Here is an 18469-nt window from a genome sequence, read left to right as displayed (position 1 = left end):
TTTTTTTAATATCATAATCAGCTATAAATCCTAAAAACATTCAATATTTGTACATGAATAAATATATAGAATACAAAAAACATAAATAATTCAAAATTACAAAAAAAGTTATTATTTTTATGTTAGTTACTTTTATTTTTTTAAATTTGTTATGTTTTTGCATTTTGACATTTCCGTTACAATTTAAAACTTGGTGGACGTTTTTTGTCCTTTTGTATCTTTTATAAAAACATTGTGCTGTGCTTTTAATTTATATTATTCTAATTAGAAAGAAAATCGGAGTTTATTTAAAATGAACAACGTAAAATCATTTAACAGCAAATCAGACCTCGAATTATCCGAATCCAAGCAATACAACATGAAAATGTTCATAAACGCCACAAGAGATTATTGTAACAACAGTACAGAAGAAACCGCAAGCCTTTTAACCAGACATTTACAGATTTTATGCGTAACAATCGATTTAAGCATTTTTGACCCACACACAAGCGTCGCTTGTGAATTTTTTGTGAGTCTTCACGAATTGTTAACATGCCTTGAGGCGAGATCTCCAATTGCGTGGTGTTGTGTAAGTGTTTTGAACACTTGTTGTCGTAATTATGCCGCGAGAGTGGCTTTAATAGAAACATATCACTTTTTGCCACCTTTATCAAGATTATTAGGAGACCATTTGTCGAAAGAAAAGAAAATACGGTTGTTATCATTACTGCAAGAGTTAACAGGTGGAATTAAAATCTTGTGGCAGATTCCCCATTTAGTACATTTAATGTCTACCCTTATAAAATGGATTAAAAGTGGGTTAGAAGACATCATGTCGTTGTCTTTAGGGGTTTTAGTTAATTTGTGTTACAAAAATTTGCCTGCTTTATACACTTTATCGAGGTGTGTTGATATAAAAGAATTTATTAGGTATTTAATGTCTTTAAAGGTAAGATTTAAGTTGTAATTTTGATGTTTTAAGTATATTTAATTTCATTTTTATGATTTAGGGTGCTAAATTGGAAGTCCATATTTGTAAATTATTAATAATTTGTGATAACCTCAATGGAAAAATACCGGAGGAGTCTTTATTACATTTAACAAGTTTAACTTTTAAGTCAACACGGGAGGCTTTCATTGAAAAAGACATTATTTTGCTACGGCATACCGTAGAATTTTTCTTAGACATAAAAATACAAAGTAATCAAGTCAATTTTTTGTTGTCTTTTGAACCATACGAAAATGAATTAGAAACTTTATTAAAATCGGTTGAAAATAACATTTTCAACTCAGGGGATGCAACAGTTTCTGAACCGGAATGTGTAAAATTACTGCTTCAATTCTTAACATGTTTAGTAAATCAGAAATTACCAAAAACTGAGTGCTTTTATGATCGCATGATAAAATTAGCATTACAATTTTTATCGCACGAAACGGTTTCATCTCAGGCTTTATTAATACTTAAAGCAATAACAATTAATTCAAAAAATCCAAATTTAAAACTATTAGAAATGATGCTCCCAAAATTATCGATATTTTTAATCGAATTGGAATTAAACTCGATTGAAACCCCACGAAATCTCGAATACAACAAAAAATTATCGTGTTTAATGGAATTATTAGCTTGTTTGGTGCAAATTGAGGCATTACGCGAAAACATTTTAAACTGTTTCAAAGAACAACACATAAGAAAAGTGTTTGAGCCATTATTAGGTGAAAAACAAAATAAACAAAACGAATTTTATTCAGTTGAGATGATAACCTTATTCGCAAACGCTTTATTTTTGGTTACAAAGTTAGCGGAATTTAACGAAGAATGGTTTCAATTGCGTACCGAATTATTTAAAAATCGAGAAATTCAAATATTAATCGCCCAAGCTGTGTATAACACATCAGAAAATGTTCGGTTTCATGTACTCAATTTAATTTCACTTCCTTCATTCCCACGCGAAGATTTAGCAAAAGCAATGACTTTAATACAATCAACTCTTATCGTCGGCGAAAAAGACGGATTTACATCCCAACAGTTAATGGAAAACTTTTGGTTCCCAAAAATGTCAGTTGCGCAATCCGAAGAAATCGATAAAATAATTAATAACTTAAAAGAAACGATTGTACAAAATAATTTATCTAAAGTAGCTACATCAGAAGTCATGGAATTATACGAATACAAATTAGCCACGATGGGACACGCCGAACGCGCCGCTTTAGCCAGCATGGAAGCTGCATCACAAAGATGTACTCATTTAGAACAACGCATCGCTCAATTAAAAGCTGAGCTATCAAGAACGACACAACTTTTATTTCACGCTCAACAAGGCCAAGAAGAAGCGACGAAAGAAAATAATAAAATGTCTGAAAGAACTAAAGAATTAGTCGTACGATTAGATGCTGCTAAAGGTAAAGTTAAGTTTTTAACCGGTCAAGTTGAAACGACAGAAAAAAGTTTAAAAGAAAAAACGATTGCTTTGGATGAATGTCAAGTTGCGAAAAAAATTGTTGAGGAAGAATTAGAAAAAAGAATGACATATCAACAAGCTTTAAGAGAAAATTTAGTTAAAAAAGAGAAAGCTCACGATGAATTAAAGGAAAGATTATCGGTTTCATCCGCAAATGTCGAATCATTAAAATCGGTAAAAATATAAAATAATCTTTTTTTATTTAAAAATAAATAAATTTTTTTTTTTAGCAATTATTTAAAGTTGAACAAGAGGCGGCACTTAAAGGTGCCGAGTTGGTGCACTGTCGGGAAGATTTAAAAGAGGCTTGCGATGAATTGGAGAAGAAAAAGAGAATTTTAGATTCGATTATGGAATTAACTACAACCTCCAATAAAAAGAAAAATCATTCCTAATATTTTTTTGTTATTAAAAAAACAATTTTATGTAGGTGTTTTATGTCGATTTATGACAAACTGTATAAAAATTATTTTGTAATCAATTCAAATTTAATTAAAAAATTTAAAAAGCTCTGTCGAGTTATAACAATAAAACAAGTAATTAATAGAGATATAAGTATAAATATTGAGAAATATGAATTGAATGATCTAAAATGGTTAATTTATATCGAATTATCAATTAAAATATTCTTTTTTATATTAATGATACATTAATTTGCTGTTTTAACATTTTAAATGACACATGTAAATAATTTAGTCAAACTTTAATTGTAATAATAGCAAATAAGAATTAAACTATATTTGTTTGCTTTTGTAGACCTTGAATTCACTTTATATGATACAAGATGACAAATTAAATTTCTCAGAAGGTTGGCTCAGATTAATAGTTTTATCCATACCCAAGAAAAATAAAGCAGATAGATGATAACAGTTTACGTTAATAAATGTTAGAGTCCTACACCAATCTACAGTGTCCGCCAAAAAGTCAGCAACACCCGCTTTATTTCTGTTCCATTGCATCAACGTTTCTGAAATTTGACTTATATGGAACTTATATGGATTCATACCGATCTTTCGATCTAAAGTATTTTCAAGGTGGTTTTTATGGTGAAAATTGAGAGAAAAAATTTAAAATCAAAATAATTCGAAAACGAAAAGCGTTACGTACCAATAACTTCTATCAAAGTCAACTTATTTTTTCGCCTATAATTAAAAGGTGCAATAAAAATTATAGCATTCCATTTATAATAACGATGTTGTGGTCTAGTTCCGGGGGACCGGAAGTGGCCGCCATCTTCAAAATACTTTAGATCCAAAGGTCGGTATGAACCTCCCACATATGCTAAATTTCAGAAATGTAGATGCAATGGAACTGAAATTAAACGGGTATTGCTGACTTTTTGGCGGACACTGTATATACAGAGAATGCGAGAAAAACCTAAGCGACAATCAATTTGGATTCCGTATGGGAGGTATGGGAATTAGTACAAGAGAAGCACTGTTACAGATACTGCTTCAAAAGTGCCGAGATCAACGCAAAGACGCGTTTCTCTGATTTATCGATTACGAAAAAGCGTTTGATCGAGTAAAACATGCAGAACTGATCGAAACCCTAACACAACATGGTGTAGATCCTCTATTATCTCTGATGTAGACTATAAAAATGCGATAATCTGACAACAGACTGTCTATGAGAAAAGGAGAGATTATTCGATATACAGGATGATTTACTAGCTCACCATCAAACTTTGACATATGATAACTAATCCAATTACCAAAAAAATGCTAACATATGGCCTATTTCAATTATTTATATAAAACAAAAATATTTATGTGTTTTAGAAAAAATGTAGCAGTTAATTTTGATATAAAAATTAAAACTTTAAAGTGTTATAATTTCAAAAAATTGAAATAGGACGTATGTTCATTAGCGTTTTTTTTTTGTAATTGGATTAGCTATCATGTCAAAGTTTGATGGTGAACTAATAAATCACCTGTATACGGAAATGTGTTGTACCTTGGACCGGTAGTAGTTTTATTTATTAAACAAGAAACTACAAACTTAATATTTACTCCACTTTAAGGTATACCCGACAGATGGGGTAACATCGTAGTTGTAGTAAAAATATCGGATGGGTTTAGGATTCCCATTATTTTTAACGTTTTTAGTATCATAAAGTAAATTTTTATGCTTGATTAAACTAAGTATTTTGAATCTACAGCTTTATTTTTACTTAATAATTAAATCTTATTATTCTCATCTCTTATTATTGGTGGATTATATGGTTGAAGTTATCATATCGTTGCTGCTTTAGTCTACCTTTCTTCTGTAGCACTAAAGTCTTGGTGGATGTTGGCCTCCCTCAATTTCAGCCTTTACTCGTTCTACCCCTTCTCCGTTGCCATCCTTTCCCATTTCTCACTTGCATTAGCCGTTTTTTCTTCTGCCTATTGACTGCCGTCTATATAGTGTTAGACTTCTTGGGATGTTCTTTACTCATTCTTATTAGTATTGCTTCCTGCAGCTCTGTATTATTATAAATTCGAAGTCCGATACAGTTATCTTAGTTCTTGGTATATACAGGGTAAGGCATTCAAACCGCACTATTTAAAACTATTGAAAAAGTATTACAAAACATTTTTTTGCAACAATTGTGAAGACAAAAGATAACATTTTATACAGCAGCAGAAAAACCACTTTTTGTTATCATATTCAATACACTTGACAGTTAAGTCAACATGCTTAATTGGGCTTGTCAACAACGTGGTTTTGCTGTTACACCTTATTTAGAAAATGGCCAAAGCTATGTGCAAACACAACGCGAATTCCACAGACTTTTTCATTTACCACCTCATGCTCCTGTTCCGAGTAGGAAAGCCAAACAACAAGAAAAAAAGGCGATAGTTTAAGAACTGTTGAGACTCCCGAGAACATAGAGATTGTACGAGTAGCGACTGTAAGAAGTCCTCATAGAACTGCAAGGCGTCAGAACTCAGTTTCACTTTTGCGAGTATTTTAATAAACATAACTTTAGGCCGTTGAAGACAATCATCAACTTTATGAACGACTTCTCCATTCGGCCAAAGTTACAGCTTGATGTGCGATGTCTTATACTTTTGGCCCATACTTTTTTGAGCATGATGATAGCCATGCAATTACCGTAACATCAGCGCGATATGTTCGAATGCTGAAAACTTTCTGCATCCCACAAGTGCCTATGAATGAGAATACTCATTTCCAACAAAATGTTACGCTCCATGTTACAGAGCCCTATATCAGGATATGCCTAATCATTGTTTTGTACACCATCTTTATGTTCTTATGACACGTTCAGCGATTTCAAGACATACAGTAAAGCTTAATAGGTTCCAGTAGTAAGATTCATTCCCAGGTTGCAAAAGAGGTTCAAACGTTCGGGGCTGTCATCAATTATCACTGACGAGGTGACCACAGAGCATCTCTTGACTGTATTAGGATTTTTGCTATATATATATTTCTGCTTTATTAATAACCCCCACTGATGTGCTATATGGACTAGCAACATCTAAAGTAAGCTACCAACCCTTACTAACACAACTTTTAGCGGCATCATCAATTGCAACCAAAAGAGACGAATCGTTCCGGTTTTTCCAACTCGTTCACTAATTTAGAACATAGTAACTAGTATTTTTATTCTTCCTTAAAAGTGTTTATAGAGTAGACTGCGTGTTGGTATGAAGGAAGATTCAGTGAAATGCTCGCGCACAAGTTCAAGCCGTGACGCCAATCAGAACTTGTCGTTCACATCATGGACTATCTGAAAGAGAGAGCTCAGCACGTAAAAATTCTAAGATGTTATGAGATGACAAAAACAAATTATGGGTGGAGTGTGGCGAGAAACTTAGAGGATTCGAACCTAATGCAAAGGATGTAAAGGGAAGCCTTATCTATACATAGTTTCATTAAAAACATCGCTATGATCAGGAGTTAAATCATATATTAAAGCATTACAATTTTATTTACTGTAGAAAAAGGATTATTATTATTATTTTCTCATATTACATCACCCTTTTGAAGCAACTTTCATTAAGTCATCATGTTAAAGCTATGGTGTTGGGAAGTTACCAAATTTTGCATACAACTACTTTTAGATTATAATATTTATTCGAAAATCTGATTTTACAATACAAAGTATCATCTTACAGTACAAATGTCTAATATTAACAATAAATCGACAATAAATACAACAGCATCTCTCTATGTTATTTCATTTTTTTTTCACATATTGGTTTAATTTCATGTTTTTCAAAATTTCTCTGTTGCCTTTGTTTTTTAACCCCTTTTACCTCTCCAAGGTAAAAAAAAAATAATAGAAATGAAAATAAAAAAAATTGCTTATCATAAAACCTATACGTGAATCTTCACAAATGGATAGTTACGTAAGGAAATTTTAATTACTATTGTTAATTTTTTAATGATAAGTGTATGTGTTGTAGTTAAAATGTTATATCAAAACGGGGGGAAATTAATAAAAATAAAAAATATATGTATATATGGACCGTTTATATCTTTCCTATATTCTATACCATGCTGATGATTACATAAAAAAAAATAAATTAAAAATACATTCGGTTGTTGATAGCTTTTTAAACCCAGTGGCGGGCCGATTAAAAGAAAAAAAATTAATTGTAATGCCTCTAGTAATAATAACTTTCCTAGCCATTCTTAATAATAATCATAAACTTAAACATCAAAATCAATTTTTCTTTTCAAACGATATTAATCAATGCCACCAAAAATTTAAAAAAAAAAAAAGAAATAATAATAAATTTGTAATTGTAACCTTAATCATTGGAAGGGGCGAAAAACAAAAAGAAAAAATAAACACAATCTTTACCGTGCGTAACATGCTGCTGTTGATCTCTGTTCCAAAAAAAAAAATAATATTTAATCGGATCGGAGTCAATCATCACAGTTTTTTAACTTATAAAAAATAATTGAAAACAAAAAAATCTCCTTTTTAACGCATAGAAACTTTCACACCAACCATTCTAATTTTTTTTTTTTTACGACACCCTTATTTTTCTTTTAATTTGTTTTGTTGTCGGTCTTTATTTTTAAATAAATTTATCAACTTTTATTTATCTGTAACAAAAAAAATTTAAATTATATTAGAAACATACACAAACTATACAGAATGATTCAAAAAACCACTGACAAATTTCTAGAGTAGATAATACATGAAAAATTAAGATGAATAATCTTAATATACATGGGGTCGCAAATGCCTCGTTGGCGAGATATAGCGGATCAAAGTTTCTTTAAAATTAAACATTACCTACAATAAAAAGCACTTTTTTAAAAATATTGTCTACGCCATTGCTCTCTACGCGTGTAAAGCATATACAGCGTGTCCCGTATCTTCCGCATCAGAGCATTATACGGTTGTAGAATACATTATTCTGAAGCGATCTTTCTAATAAAATTTTTTCGAAATGTTTATAATAACCGCACGGGAACTGTTTAACGACGACCAATAACGGACAACTTTGATTCATCGAAAAAGTTTATTTCTCTTTCCATGACGAATCTATTGGTGAGTACACGTGGGAAACGAGTTATCATCGGCGTAGCGGACTGGCCGAGGGTGGCACCGATTACCTGAGTCTGATTTGCGATCTGCTGATTGGACGAAAAACAGTTCCTTAAACAGTTCCCGTGCGGTTATTATAAACATTTCGAAAAAATTTTATTAGAAAGATCGCTTCAGAATAATGTATCCTACAACCGTATAATGCTCTGATGCGGAAGATACGGGACACGCTGTATATACTATCTCCTATATCGCTGACTCCCTATTTAAGCAATGAGAGGAGAGCATTGAGGTCTTATATATAATCTAGAGAGCGTATGTGGTGGTGGTGGGGGTAATCAGAAAGTCAGACATGTTGGATGTACCGACCTGAACTTATTGTTAGCTATAGTTTCAAGTCTCTATTGTACCTACAATTATAACCTCACAATTCTCATAAACATATTGTTATTTTTATTAAAATTTGATTTTTGATGAAAGTTTTCGAATTCTTTTCGTTTCACATATGTTTTTTATAATTTGGCAGGTTGACTTGGAATTAACAATTGAAGACCACAGTGTAAGAAGGGGACAACTCCTTCTCTTGATAAATGGAGCTACTCCCTTCTTACACCGAGGTCTTCAATTGAAGTTCAAGTAAAGGTTATTATTAAGGAATGTTCAGTTTTTTTTAAATAAACTAACAATTATTTATAAGCAAAGGTTAACGTGATCAATCAGAATTGCTTTAAATATTTTCTTCTTAGTTTATGTTAATTATAAGGGTTGTGGCTAAAAATTATTAAGTTCTTTTAAAATATCATATAATTAATAATTATTTATCAATAAAAAATTAATGTTTTGTTTTGGTTAATATTTTTTGTCTTTTCAGTTTATAATAATGTAAACTCTTGCATAAGTATATATATGAATTTCGCATTTCCCGCTAAGTTGGTACATCTAACATGGCGACCTTTCTGGCTTCATTTTAGGCGTGATGGGGACAACCAAGGTTTATATATTAAAGGTTGTCTAAGTTCCTATTCTGCATATATATACTATGTCCTATATCGCTGACTAAGGCAGCAAAAGAGTGTAAACACTAGAGTGCAGATATATATATATCTGTCTCTGTCGTGCCCCCGTCTACACAAGAGACATGCGTGAACACGTGGTGAGTACGCTTTTATCTTATTGGACGGTGAATTAAAAATTAATAGCAGCTGATGACCTTGATGTTTATAAAACACCAAATAAATGTTTGACATAAACATAACCTAAAATCTAATACAATAATGGCTTCTTGTTTTATTTATAACATTTGAAATCGACAAAATTGTCATGGTTACATAAAATTTGGTTTGTTATTTGGGTTGCCTAAACAAAAGTAAAGAATATAATGTTTAATGAACAACCTACATAAAGTTGATATTTAAAGCAATATTCAACGTCAATTTCACACAAAAGTACATATATTCTAATTTATTTGATGCATCTACGATAATTTATAATTAAAGTCAACTATCTACAATAATTGCATTTCAAAGCTGCATAAAATACGCGCAAAACACTTCAAACTCTTAAAAATTTACGATTCGCGCAAGCGCCTTCGCGATATGGGGGCACGACAAAGACAAAACATATATCATTCCGTCTGCTTTTGATGGAAACGCTCGCCACTCATTGCTTAGATAGGGAGTCAGCGATATAGGAGATAGTATATATATGCTATTCTGCAATACTTTGATTTTAGTTTGTGGGCGAGGGGCAAGAGCAGGAGTGTTTCGTGACGTAAGCGATCACGGATTGCGCACGCAACCTAATGGCCATGTGGTGCTCCATGCATTTGTTTAATTTGAATTGCTTGGCGGTATTATTTTCCACATGTGACGTAATACGCAGTATGGTTGCGTACGAACCTAGACAACCTTTTATATATAAACCTTGGGGGACAACAGCATACGCACTCTAGATTATATATAAGACCTCAATGGAGCAGAGCGTTTCCATCAAAGGCAGACAGAATGATCTATTGTCTGTCTTTGTCATGCCCCCATGTCGCGAAGCGCTTACGCGAATCGTAAATTTTAAAGAGTTTGAAGTGTTTCGCGCGCATTTTGTGCAGCTTTAAAATGCAATTATTATAGATGGTTTACTTTAACTATAAATTATCATTGATGCATCAAATAAATTAGAATATATGTACTTTTGTGTGAAATTGAGGTTGAATATTGCTTTAAATATCATATTTATGTAGGTTGTTCATTAAACATTATATTTTTCAAATTAAATTAATACATACATAGTAATTATTAAAAATGTGTACCAAAATATAGTTATTAATTTTTAACATAATTTGTGAGCTCAAAATATGTACTTACTATTTAATGTACATAATATTCTATCATAAAATTTTCGTCCATGTAATTATTAATTAAATTTCTAAGAAAAATGTTTCAAGAAAAGGAGGATTTTGAATTCTTTTTCATTACACTGAGATCTTTCCTTCTATCTGTTCAACCAATTTTTAGGCCCCAAAAATATCTCCACTACTCTTTTTCTTTTTTATTTTACTTTTAACAAATTTTCTTCAGTTTCTTAACAAATAATAATTACATTTTAAATTGCTTAGTTCTAAAATATGTTAATAATTATGTTATTATACACATGAAACCTATAATATACATAACTAAATATTTAGATTTTAGGTTATGTTTATGTCAAACATTTATTTGGTGATTTATAAACATCAAGGTCATCAGTTGCTATTAAATTTTAATTCACCGTCCAATAAGATAAAAGCGTACTCACCGCGTGCTCACGCATGCCTCTTGAGTAGAAGGGGGCATGACAGAGACAGATATATATATATATATATCTGCACTCTAGTCTTTACACTCTTTTGCTGCCTTAGTCAGTGATATAGGAGATAGTATATATATGGTGTAAAATGATCAATTATCTATCAATTGGTCTCTTACAAAACTTTGATCAAAACAATAGTTTTTAAGAAAAACACGTTTGTAGAAAATTTGTTAATTCAATCAAAAACTGTTCCTTTAATCAAAGTTTTGTAAGAGACCAATAATAATTATTGGTCGATCATTGATAGATCACTTTACACGAAAATACTGCACATTTGGCAAAATTAGCAGTGGAGTTGAAAATATTCTTAAAAAAGGGCTTTTTATTGCAGATAATGTTTAATTTTAACCCGCTATATCTCGTTAAGGAGGCATTTGCGACCCCATGTATATTAAGACTTTTCATCTTAATTTTTGATGTATTACCTGCCCTAGAAGTCTGTCAGCGGTTTTTTGAATCACCTGTATTAATTAATTAGTTTACTTACTCACTACAGTCGCTGCAGTCTTATTTTCTTGACTGTTACCGGAAGATTGTACGTTGCTCTTATTTGAGGAGTTTTGCTGGCCCATTGGTTTACCATTTTGATGTACCTGTTGGTGTTGATCCCGTCTTTGTGGACCTCCTCCATTTCGATTATTGTAATTTCCACGATAATTTCCGCGGTAACCCATTCCACGAAATCCACCTCGACCACGAAAACTAATAAACAAAGTTTGTAACATAATTTATAATAAAACTTCTTATTTTCTTACCCGCCACGTCTTGTTGCGGAAACACCAAACGTTTCCGAATTAAGTTTCCTTTCAATACGCCAGTCTGTGCGTTGAGATCGTCCTTTTGATCGTTCAACAGCCTCACAAGAAATATTATCAAAGAACGACCTGGCCTTGTCGTAGTAAACCTCGTGCTCCTCCTCCGGCTCTCCTTCTCCCGCCCCTGTTTCATTGCCAGAGTCATCTTTCTTATCACTGTCACCGTTCATTTCAGGCTTACCGTCATCCAACTTCACCTGCGTTTCGCAAATATTAAACCAAACAAGAAACACAAAATTATAAAAAAAAAATTAAAAATATAAAACAAGATTAGAGTTGCAGTTTAAAAAGGAAATTGAATAATTACCTTAGTTAGTTGACTACGTAACTCTTCAAACTCCGTGTTGGCCTGTTCAAAATCATAATCATTTTCGAATTTGAGCGTGTTTTTCGGTTTTCCACCGGTGCCTTGTTGATTCATGGGGCCTCCGCCCTGCGGGGGCTTGTTATAACCACCTCTTGGTCGTCCCCTTTGTCGCATATAACCACGCGGCGTCGTCCAACTTCCTTGACGTTGAGGTTGGTTACGATTATGTTGTTGATGATGCTGCTGTTGTTGGTGGTGATATTGATGATTTTGATTTCGATGCATATTACGGTTTTGATATTCCTAATAATAAAATTTATGACAATAAATTATATAAAGTAAATGATAATACAGTTATTAGGTTTATCTGAGGAGCTAAAACATATTGAGTTTTCTGCAACTTCCGGTTATACCGGAAATGGAGCCTATTTCGTTATTTTAAATGGAATGTCCCAATTTTTATTGCATTTTCGCTAAATTTTAATATAACTTGCTGTAAGTCATCATATGTCTAGGTTGTACCATTTTTGAGTTATTTCAGTCAATACCATATAAACAATTTTTGCATATATTTGTTTTAACTAAGAAGATTAAAGATGTCCTAGCTACCTAGAGGCACTGGTGACTTGTCAAAAACCATATACAGTGTTTTGGTGACTCGGGGAACAAATGTAACAAATGCACCCAACATTTTTGCATTTAACACGAAAACGGTGATTTTTATCAATATTACTAAGAGTAATAAAAGTTTTTAAACCAAATTTACTATTAGGAACTGCAAAAATAAATGTAGGGTTATGATAGAATAAAAAAGTTCTGAGCAAACAAACTTTAGGAACAGCCTGTATAGCATTGTTCCCGCGGACCGATCCAACTCATAAATTGCCTAACGATTTTACATCACATTGATTTATACTGTACCAAATTTCAGCGCTTTACTGTAAATAGTGTTTAAGATATTTGGAAAAATGTGTTAAAATTTCCTAACTTTGATGGCCTGTATCTGTGAAATTTGAAGACTTTTACCAATTTTTTTACATGAATCGTCATCATTTTCAGGCTAGTATATGTGGTTAAATTTGTTCCCCGAATCACCGAAACATCCTGTATAAACTTTGAAAAACCTTAGTTCTTTGAGCAGTAACGAACCAAAAAAACAAATATATATGGATTGAAGCAACATTTGTCCAAATTTCACAATTCAGAGTATCGACAAGTTTTGAAACGTCAATAACACATGAAGCAAAATGAAGCTAACAAGTAACACTAGGGAAGTGCCATACGCCGATTTTCTTAAAACTTGGCATACAAGTAAGTGTATGGAAAAATATTTGACACGTATATCGTCATATCTGCCCGATTGCCGTTTTAAGGGTAGAAATCACCCTTTCCGATTTTAGAGATGTGTTCGATTATTTTACAGAATTATTTTACGATTGTTGCGAAACCATGTCACTAGAGGTTTTTGGTATCGCTGTTGAAGACTGGTTGAAGTGTTTTCAAAATGTTGTTAATGTTGAAAATAATTATTTACAAAACGACGTTCGAATTGATGTAGCAACAGAAAGTTTAATTATTACAACCTCTAATAGTGAAACTTCTACTAAACTGCGATTTTCCGCGAAACTATATGGAATATCGAAAAAATAATATATGCCCTACATTAAGAACGCATCGGTTTACCATCAGTTCAAATTTGAAATTTTTTCGTCAAATAATTTTGGAGAATAACAATCGCAAAATAGACAAAGTTGGCACTCTCAAAAATCGGGCACTTTTTTCACTTAACTCGGGATAAAAGAAAAACAGCGTACCCGAAAATTTCCAAATTAACATGTGATACGCAGAAATATTCACTGATTACAATAAACTTTACCGCAATTTTTCCCATCGAGCAGTTACGAAGATATCGATCTCTAAAGTGAGGGGACTTGGCTTTTTGCACGGATAGTAGTGAGGACGAGTTTTAAAATTTATCAGATTAGGAGCTGTAGGTCGGTTAATACAATAAAAGTTTCTTTGTTTGGTTTATTTCTTCAAAAAAATTGACGTTATATTTTTTATAACTTAATTTTTCAATAAAAGCTTGCTGCAAATCCGTTAATTAGTTTCTGAGATATTAACCAAAAGTGCAAAAAATATTCGAGAAATAACGTGGAAAATTTAAAGGTACGTCACTGGTTACAAATATCAAGTCGTGAATAACCGTTGCTTTCAGAGTATAGAACGTTATCGATTTTTTCCTTTCTTGGAATTTTGGCTCAACAAATATCGTACCATTTCAAACGAAATCGATTTACTCATTTTTTTAACAAAAATGAACTAAAGTAGAAGTAGAAAAATGAAATTGGAAATGAGTTATGCTGATTATGCGTAAGCGCTAAAAGACGTGACGAACCGTACTTGGTCGAGATCAGGTACGAATTTGACTAATCGCGCATGCGTACATGAACGCGTCCGACGGTCGCTGGAGCGCGTTGTAGAACGTCGCGAATCAGTCCACGGTTCGGTTGAAACAGCACTTTGTTTAACTTGTGTCAATTAGCTGTCAAAAGTGCGGTTAGAAGAAACCTAATGATGCAGAAAAACAGTCAGTCACTTTCAAAGGAATGAACAAGCGACCAGAAAACTGACAGATTGTCAAAATCAGTGCGGACTTTTCACTCATTTACTACAGGACATAGAAGTGCAGTGAAATAGCATGTTTTTAATGTTGCAACGATTGGTTGAACAAAGTGGTATAAACACTTTGTCATCTAGTGATTAATTAAAGTTCTTTTATGAAGCCACATCAGAATTGTCTTTTGAAAATGTTTATTTCTATAATTATACCGCTTATATCAATGGCAAATTATAAAATCAGGATAATACAGACAACAAAGAGGTAAAATATAATGCTAATATACAGTGTGTTAATTACTTAATTATCGTACCTGACGTCATTATTGCAAGTATGCAACCAATATCACAGCATAATATAATACGCGATTTTCGTATTGCAATAACAATACTGTGATATTGGTTGCATACTTGCGATGATGGCGTCGAGTACAATAATTAATTAACGCAGTGTATATTTTAGAACAGCCTACAAAAGGATCTTCTAAAATACCTCTCAGCACCACCAACAAGTGTAGATAGGGAAGAACTCTAGTGCTGCTGGGTTAATATTTGCTAATCAACGCAATATTTTATTGGAGAATAATGCTGAAAAACTTTTACTTTTAAATTACAATACGTCTATTTAATTATAATTATTAAGATTGGTCATGCCTTTTACTTTGCGATGAATATAATATTAAAATCCTTACATTTTGTCTTTTATTTATTTCTAAAACAGCTTCGGCCGAAACTGAGATAAAAGACGAATTTCGGTTTTGCTTTCGGTCGGACACTAAATGATATGAAAAAATAAAACATTATTTAAAACATATAAAATAAAACATTCATTTTAATGATCTGGAAATCTTGGAAAAGCCTTCATGAATAACTAATCCTTTGAATCACGGAATAAGCTTTTTCTCTGCAACAGGAAACAATAGAATTAAGAATAATAGAAAAATTATTCAAAACACGTGATTATACAACATTTTTCAAAGCGCAATGAGTTTGATAACAATTTTCACGTTAAAAAACGTTATTGGTCCTTATCAGTAGGACCTGGGCCGTTTAGGAAAGAGATTCTTAAACGCTCCAGTCTCAATATTCAGCGACATAAAACGAAGCATGAGGAGAGAACCATTTCCTCCACGTGGAGGGGCACGCGTTTCCTAAACAGTCCAGGCTCTGCTTATCAGATTTCTTAATTATGTGGGACATGAAGTCATCTGCACAAATACTTTATAATTCTAAGCAACTTTGAGACAAATATTTCTGCAATTGTATTAATAAAATGAATCAGATAGTGAGACCCAGAAGACCCTGTTTTATTTACGAATGTCTCATATATGTTTAAGATAATTTTGATAAACTCCAGACACATGATGACGTGCACAATTATGATATAGATGATCGCTGATATGTATGAAAACGGTCGGTTTAAATAAAAAGTATATTAAAAAGTTTTAGTCTTTTTTAAAATCTATTACAATAAAGATGAATTAAGTATACAGGGTTAGTCAAAAAGTTATGGCGAAACAAAATTACGTTTGCTTTAATGAAACATCCTGTGTATTATTTCATATTTCGGTTCATTTTGAAATTTCAAACAAAATTTATGTAACACATCATACACCTAAACTTAACCGTTTTCGAGATATTGAAGTTTGAAATTACTCTCATAAATTACACCAAAATATTTTAGTGGATTATGTTCATAGTTCATCAAGTTACCTTTGAAAGTTTCTCATCTCCATAGCAACGCAGTGACATAACATATGTCAAAAATACAAAATAGTTTGGATAATAGACAACCTAAGCCTTGACGTCACAGAGATGGGCGGAGCTTATACCGACACCAATCATTTTCGTTGCTAACGGTAAATCGTCATATGCAATTTTTCAATTAGTATTAAAATAAAATAAACTAAGTGACATTTTTATGGCGATTTATCGTTAGTAACTGTGGCCTATTTGCGCTCAAAGATAAATTACGTCACTAATTAGATAAATTCGTAAATTTTTAAAAGCTCAATATCTGAAAAACGGTTAAGTTTAGGTTAATTATGTGCTACATGAATTTTGTTTAGAATTTCGACATGAACTGAAATATGAAATAATATACAGGTGTTCCATTAAAGAAAACGTAACTTTGTTTCGTCATAACTTTTTGAATGACACCTGTATACTTAATTTGTCTTTATTGTAAAAGATTTCAAAAAAACATTAAATCTTTTGCATCTTTTTTAGGAGATAACTAACTGTTTCCATACAAATTAGCAACAATGTATAAATTAACAATAATAAATCTAACTTTATACCTTAATTTCCTAGAATGTGTGATAATCAGATCAGATCACCATTACAGTACCTTTTTAATCAATTACATTTTATTTGTTGTGAAATTTCAGAATAATAATACATTTGAATTTATTAAGTTAAAGTTAGTATTAAAATAAAACTACTTACTTGAGGTTCACCTCTAGAATCCTTCCGGTCGCGCTGTTGATGATTCATGGATCTTTGACCACCGCTTGGTGGTTGAATTGGTTTCACAGCTTTCTTCTCATCCTTTTTACCACCAGCTTGAACTCCTTGGTCGGCAGTTGGAGATTTTCTCGATCCTAAACTTGCTGGAGTTGTACTTCTTGATCCTCCACTGATTAAATCTAATACTGAAGCTAAACAAAAATATAATCAATTAAAATAATATATTTAGTAAGCTTATTTGAAGCATATAGCAAAACTACTTATATCTAATCAAGCCCAACTAAACCAAAATAAACAACTATAAACATATTTAATTAATGTCATAATTCTAAATATCAACTCCATGCAATTCGCTTACAATTCCAATCCAAAAAGCAACTAAAAGCGTTTGATATATTTTTATTATTGTACCATGATCGTTGGTTGGTCGTGGTGGTTCCACAGCAGGAGATAATTCAACAGTTTGTTGAGGTGGTGGGCCTCCGCCCCCTATAGTAAGTTGTTCGCCAGGTTTACCACCAGCAGTAGGTGCAACAGGTGGTAAACGTGGATCGCGAGTGGGTATCCCCATTCCAGGTGCCAAACCCGCCCCTAAACCCATACCGTAAGTGTTGAACTGAGCCAACTGTGGCGGCATCGCCCCAAGGACTGGATGTTGGAAGCCTTGTGTCTGGAACGCTTGCTGAGTGAGAGATGGGGGCACCGACAACTGCATGATCGCTGGATCGTTTGGAAGTGAGGAAACATTGTTGACCACACGGATATCTTTGATGTCCGAACCACGGAAAAGGATGTAGTCATAAACCTGATTTTGGGGGGCAACAGGAAATGGTGCTTCACGATCTTCTGTACCAAATGATCTTACTGCAAAAAAAAACAAAGAAAAAAATTAAGATAGGAAGAAATTATGAAATAAAGATTGGTAATTTTGTTGATCCTAAAGAGAATGAATGATTCTTTACCGTTTAATTTTTTTTTACCAAGAATTGTTGAAAAAAGTAAGTGTTAAATAGTTAAAAATACACGTTAAATTCGTAATACTTTATCTATATTTCAGTACCTAAATGAAATTAATGAAATATATCGATATATAACATTAAAAATTGTTTAACGAAATTATTTAAAAAATGTGATAAGCGTGGACGTAAACAAAAAAATACGTTTCCGTTGATAGATTTCTTACCTGAAGCCAAAGCGATAGTACACTCTTGGGGATCGACAGTAAATAAACGGCCCTCGTAGCGGATATCGGCCTTCGATATCAAGCTTATCTTGGAGCCCAGCTCCGGCATCCCAGAACTCATCTTCGAAACTTGCTTTAAGAATACCGATGGCAAAGATATCAACCGATTCTTGTAGCGTACTAAACAAAAATCAAAATCTTCCACCACAAATGGCGTACAAAAACAGCTGGGAGAAGTGACGTATGCCGCACAAGTGTCACCAACCAGCCATAAATAAAATT

The 18469-nt window shown here is 32.5% G+C and overlaps 2 protein-coding genes across 3 annotated transcripts; one reads left to right on the top strand and one right to left on the bottom strand.

Annotated features, from left to right (window-relative positions):
- Window positions 1–200: 200 nt before the first annotated feature.
- LOC111425759 (protein CIP2A homolog L) lies at window positions 201–2984 on the top strand. Its single transcript, XM_023059993.2, has 3 exons — window positions 201–928; window positions 990–2612; window positions 2669–2984. The coding sequence occupies exons 1-3, from the start codon at window positions 293–295 to the stop codon at window positions 2831–2833; spliced, it is 2424 nt and encodes an 807-aa protein (XP_022915761.2). The 5' UTR covers window positions 201–292; the 3' UTR covers window positions 2834–2984.
- Window positions 2985–7374: 4390 nt separating this feature from the next.
- On the bottom strand, window positions 7375–18396 carry LOC111425808 (trailer hitch). Of its 2 annotated transcripts, none has more exons than XM_023060068.2 (7): window positions 18188–18396; window positions 17416–17868; window positions 16984–17195; window positions 11917–12219; window positions 11550–11806; window positions 11282–11496; window positions 7375–7502 (listed from the first exon to the last, which is right to left on the bottom strand). In XM_023060068.2, the coding sequence occupies exons 1-7, from the start codon at window positions 18306–18308 to the stop codon at window positions 7495–7497; spliced, it is 1569 nt and encodes a 522-aa protein (XP_022915836.1). In that variant the 5' UTR covers window positions 18309–18396; the 3' UTR covers window positions 7375–7494. The 2 variants fall into 2 exon arrangements, with proteins under 2 accessions (XP_022915836.1, XP_071056696.1); XM_071200595.1 differs by having other exon boundaries at window positions 17608–17868.
- Window positions 18397–18469: the final 73 nt, after the last annotated feature.

This window comes from Onthophagus taurus, chromosome 1, assembly GCF_036711975.1.
Source record: "Onthophagus taurus isolate NC chromosome 1, IU_Otau_3.0, whole genome shotgun sequence".
NCBI classification, from domain to species: Eukaryota; Metazoa; Arthropoda; class Insecta; order Coleoptera; family Scarabaeidae; genus Onthophagus; species Onthophagus taurus.
This window is presented reverse-complemented; position numbering and strand designations above follow the sequence as displayed.

Bases quoted from the DNA above. Each gene is read 5' to 3' on its own strand.
- LOC111425808 (XM_023060068.2), bottom strand. From the start codon at position 18,308: ATGAGTTCTGGGATGCCGGAGCTGGGCTCCAAGATAAGCTTGATATCG. The intron at 17,869-18,187 runs GTAAGAAATCTA...TTTTTTTTGCAG, and splicing joins TACTATCGCTTTGGCTTCAG to TAAGATCATTTGGTACAGAA. The intron at 11,807-11,916 runs GTAATTATTCAA...TGCGAAACGCAG, and splicing joins TACGTAGTCAACTAACTAAG to GTGAAGTTGGATGACGGTAA.
- LOC111425759 (XM_023059993.2), top strand. From the start codon at position 293: ATGAACAACGTAAAATCATTTAACAGCAAATCAGACCTCGAATTATCC. The intron at 929-989 runs GTAAGATTTAAG...TTTATGATTTAG, and splicing joins GGTATTTAATGTCTTTAAAG to GGTGCTAAATTGGAAGTCCA. The intron at 2,613-2,668 runs GTAAAAATATAA...TTTTTTTTTTAG, and splicing joins ATGTCGAATCATTAAAATCG to CAATTATTTAAAGTTGAACA.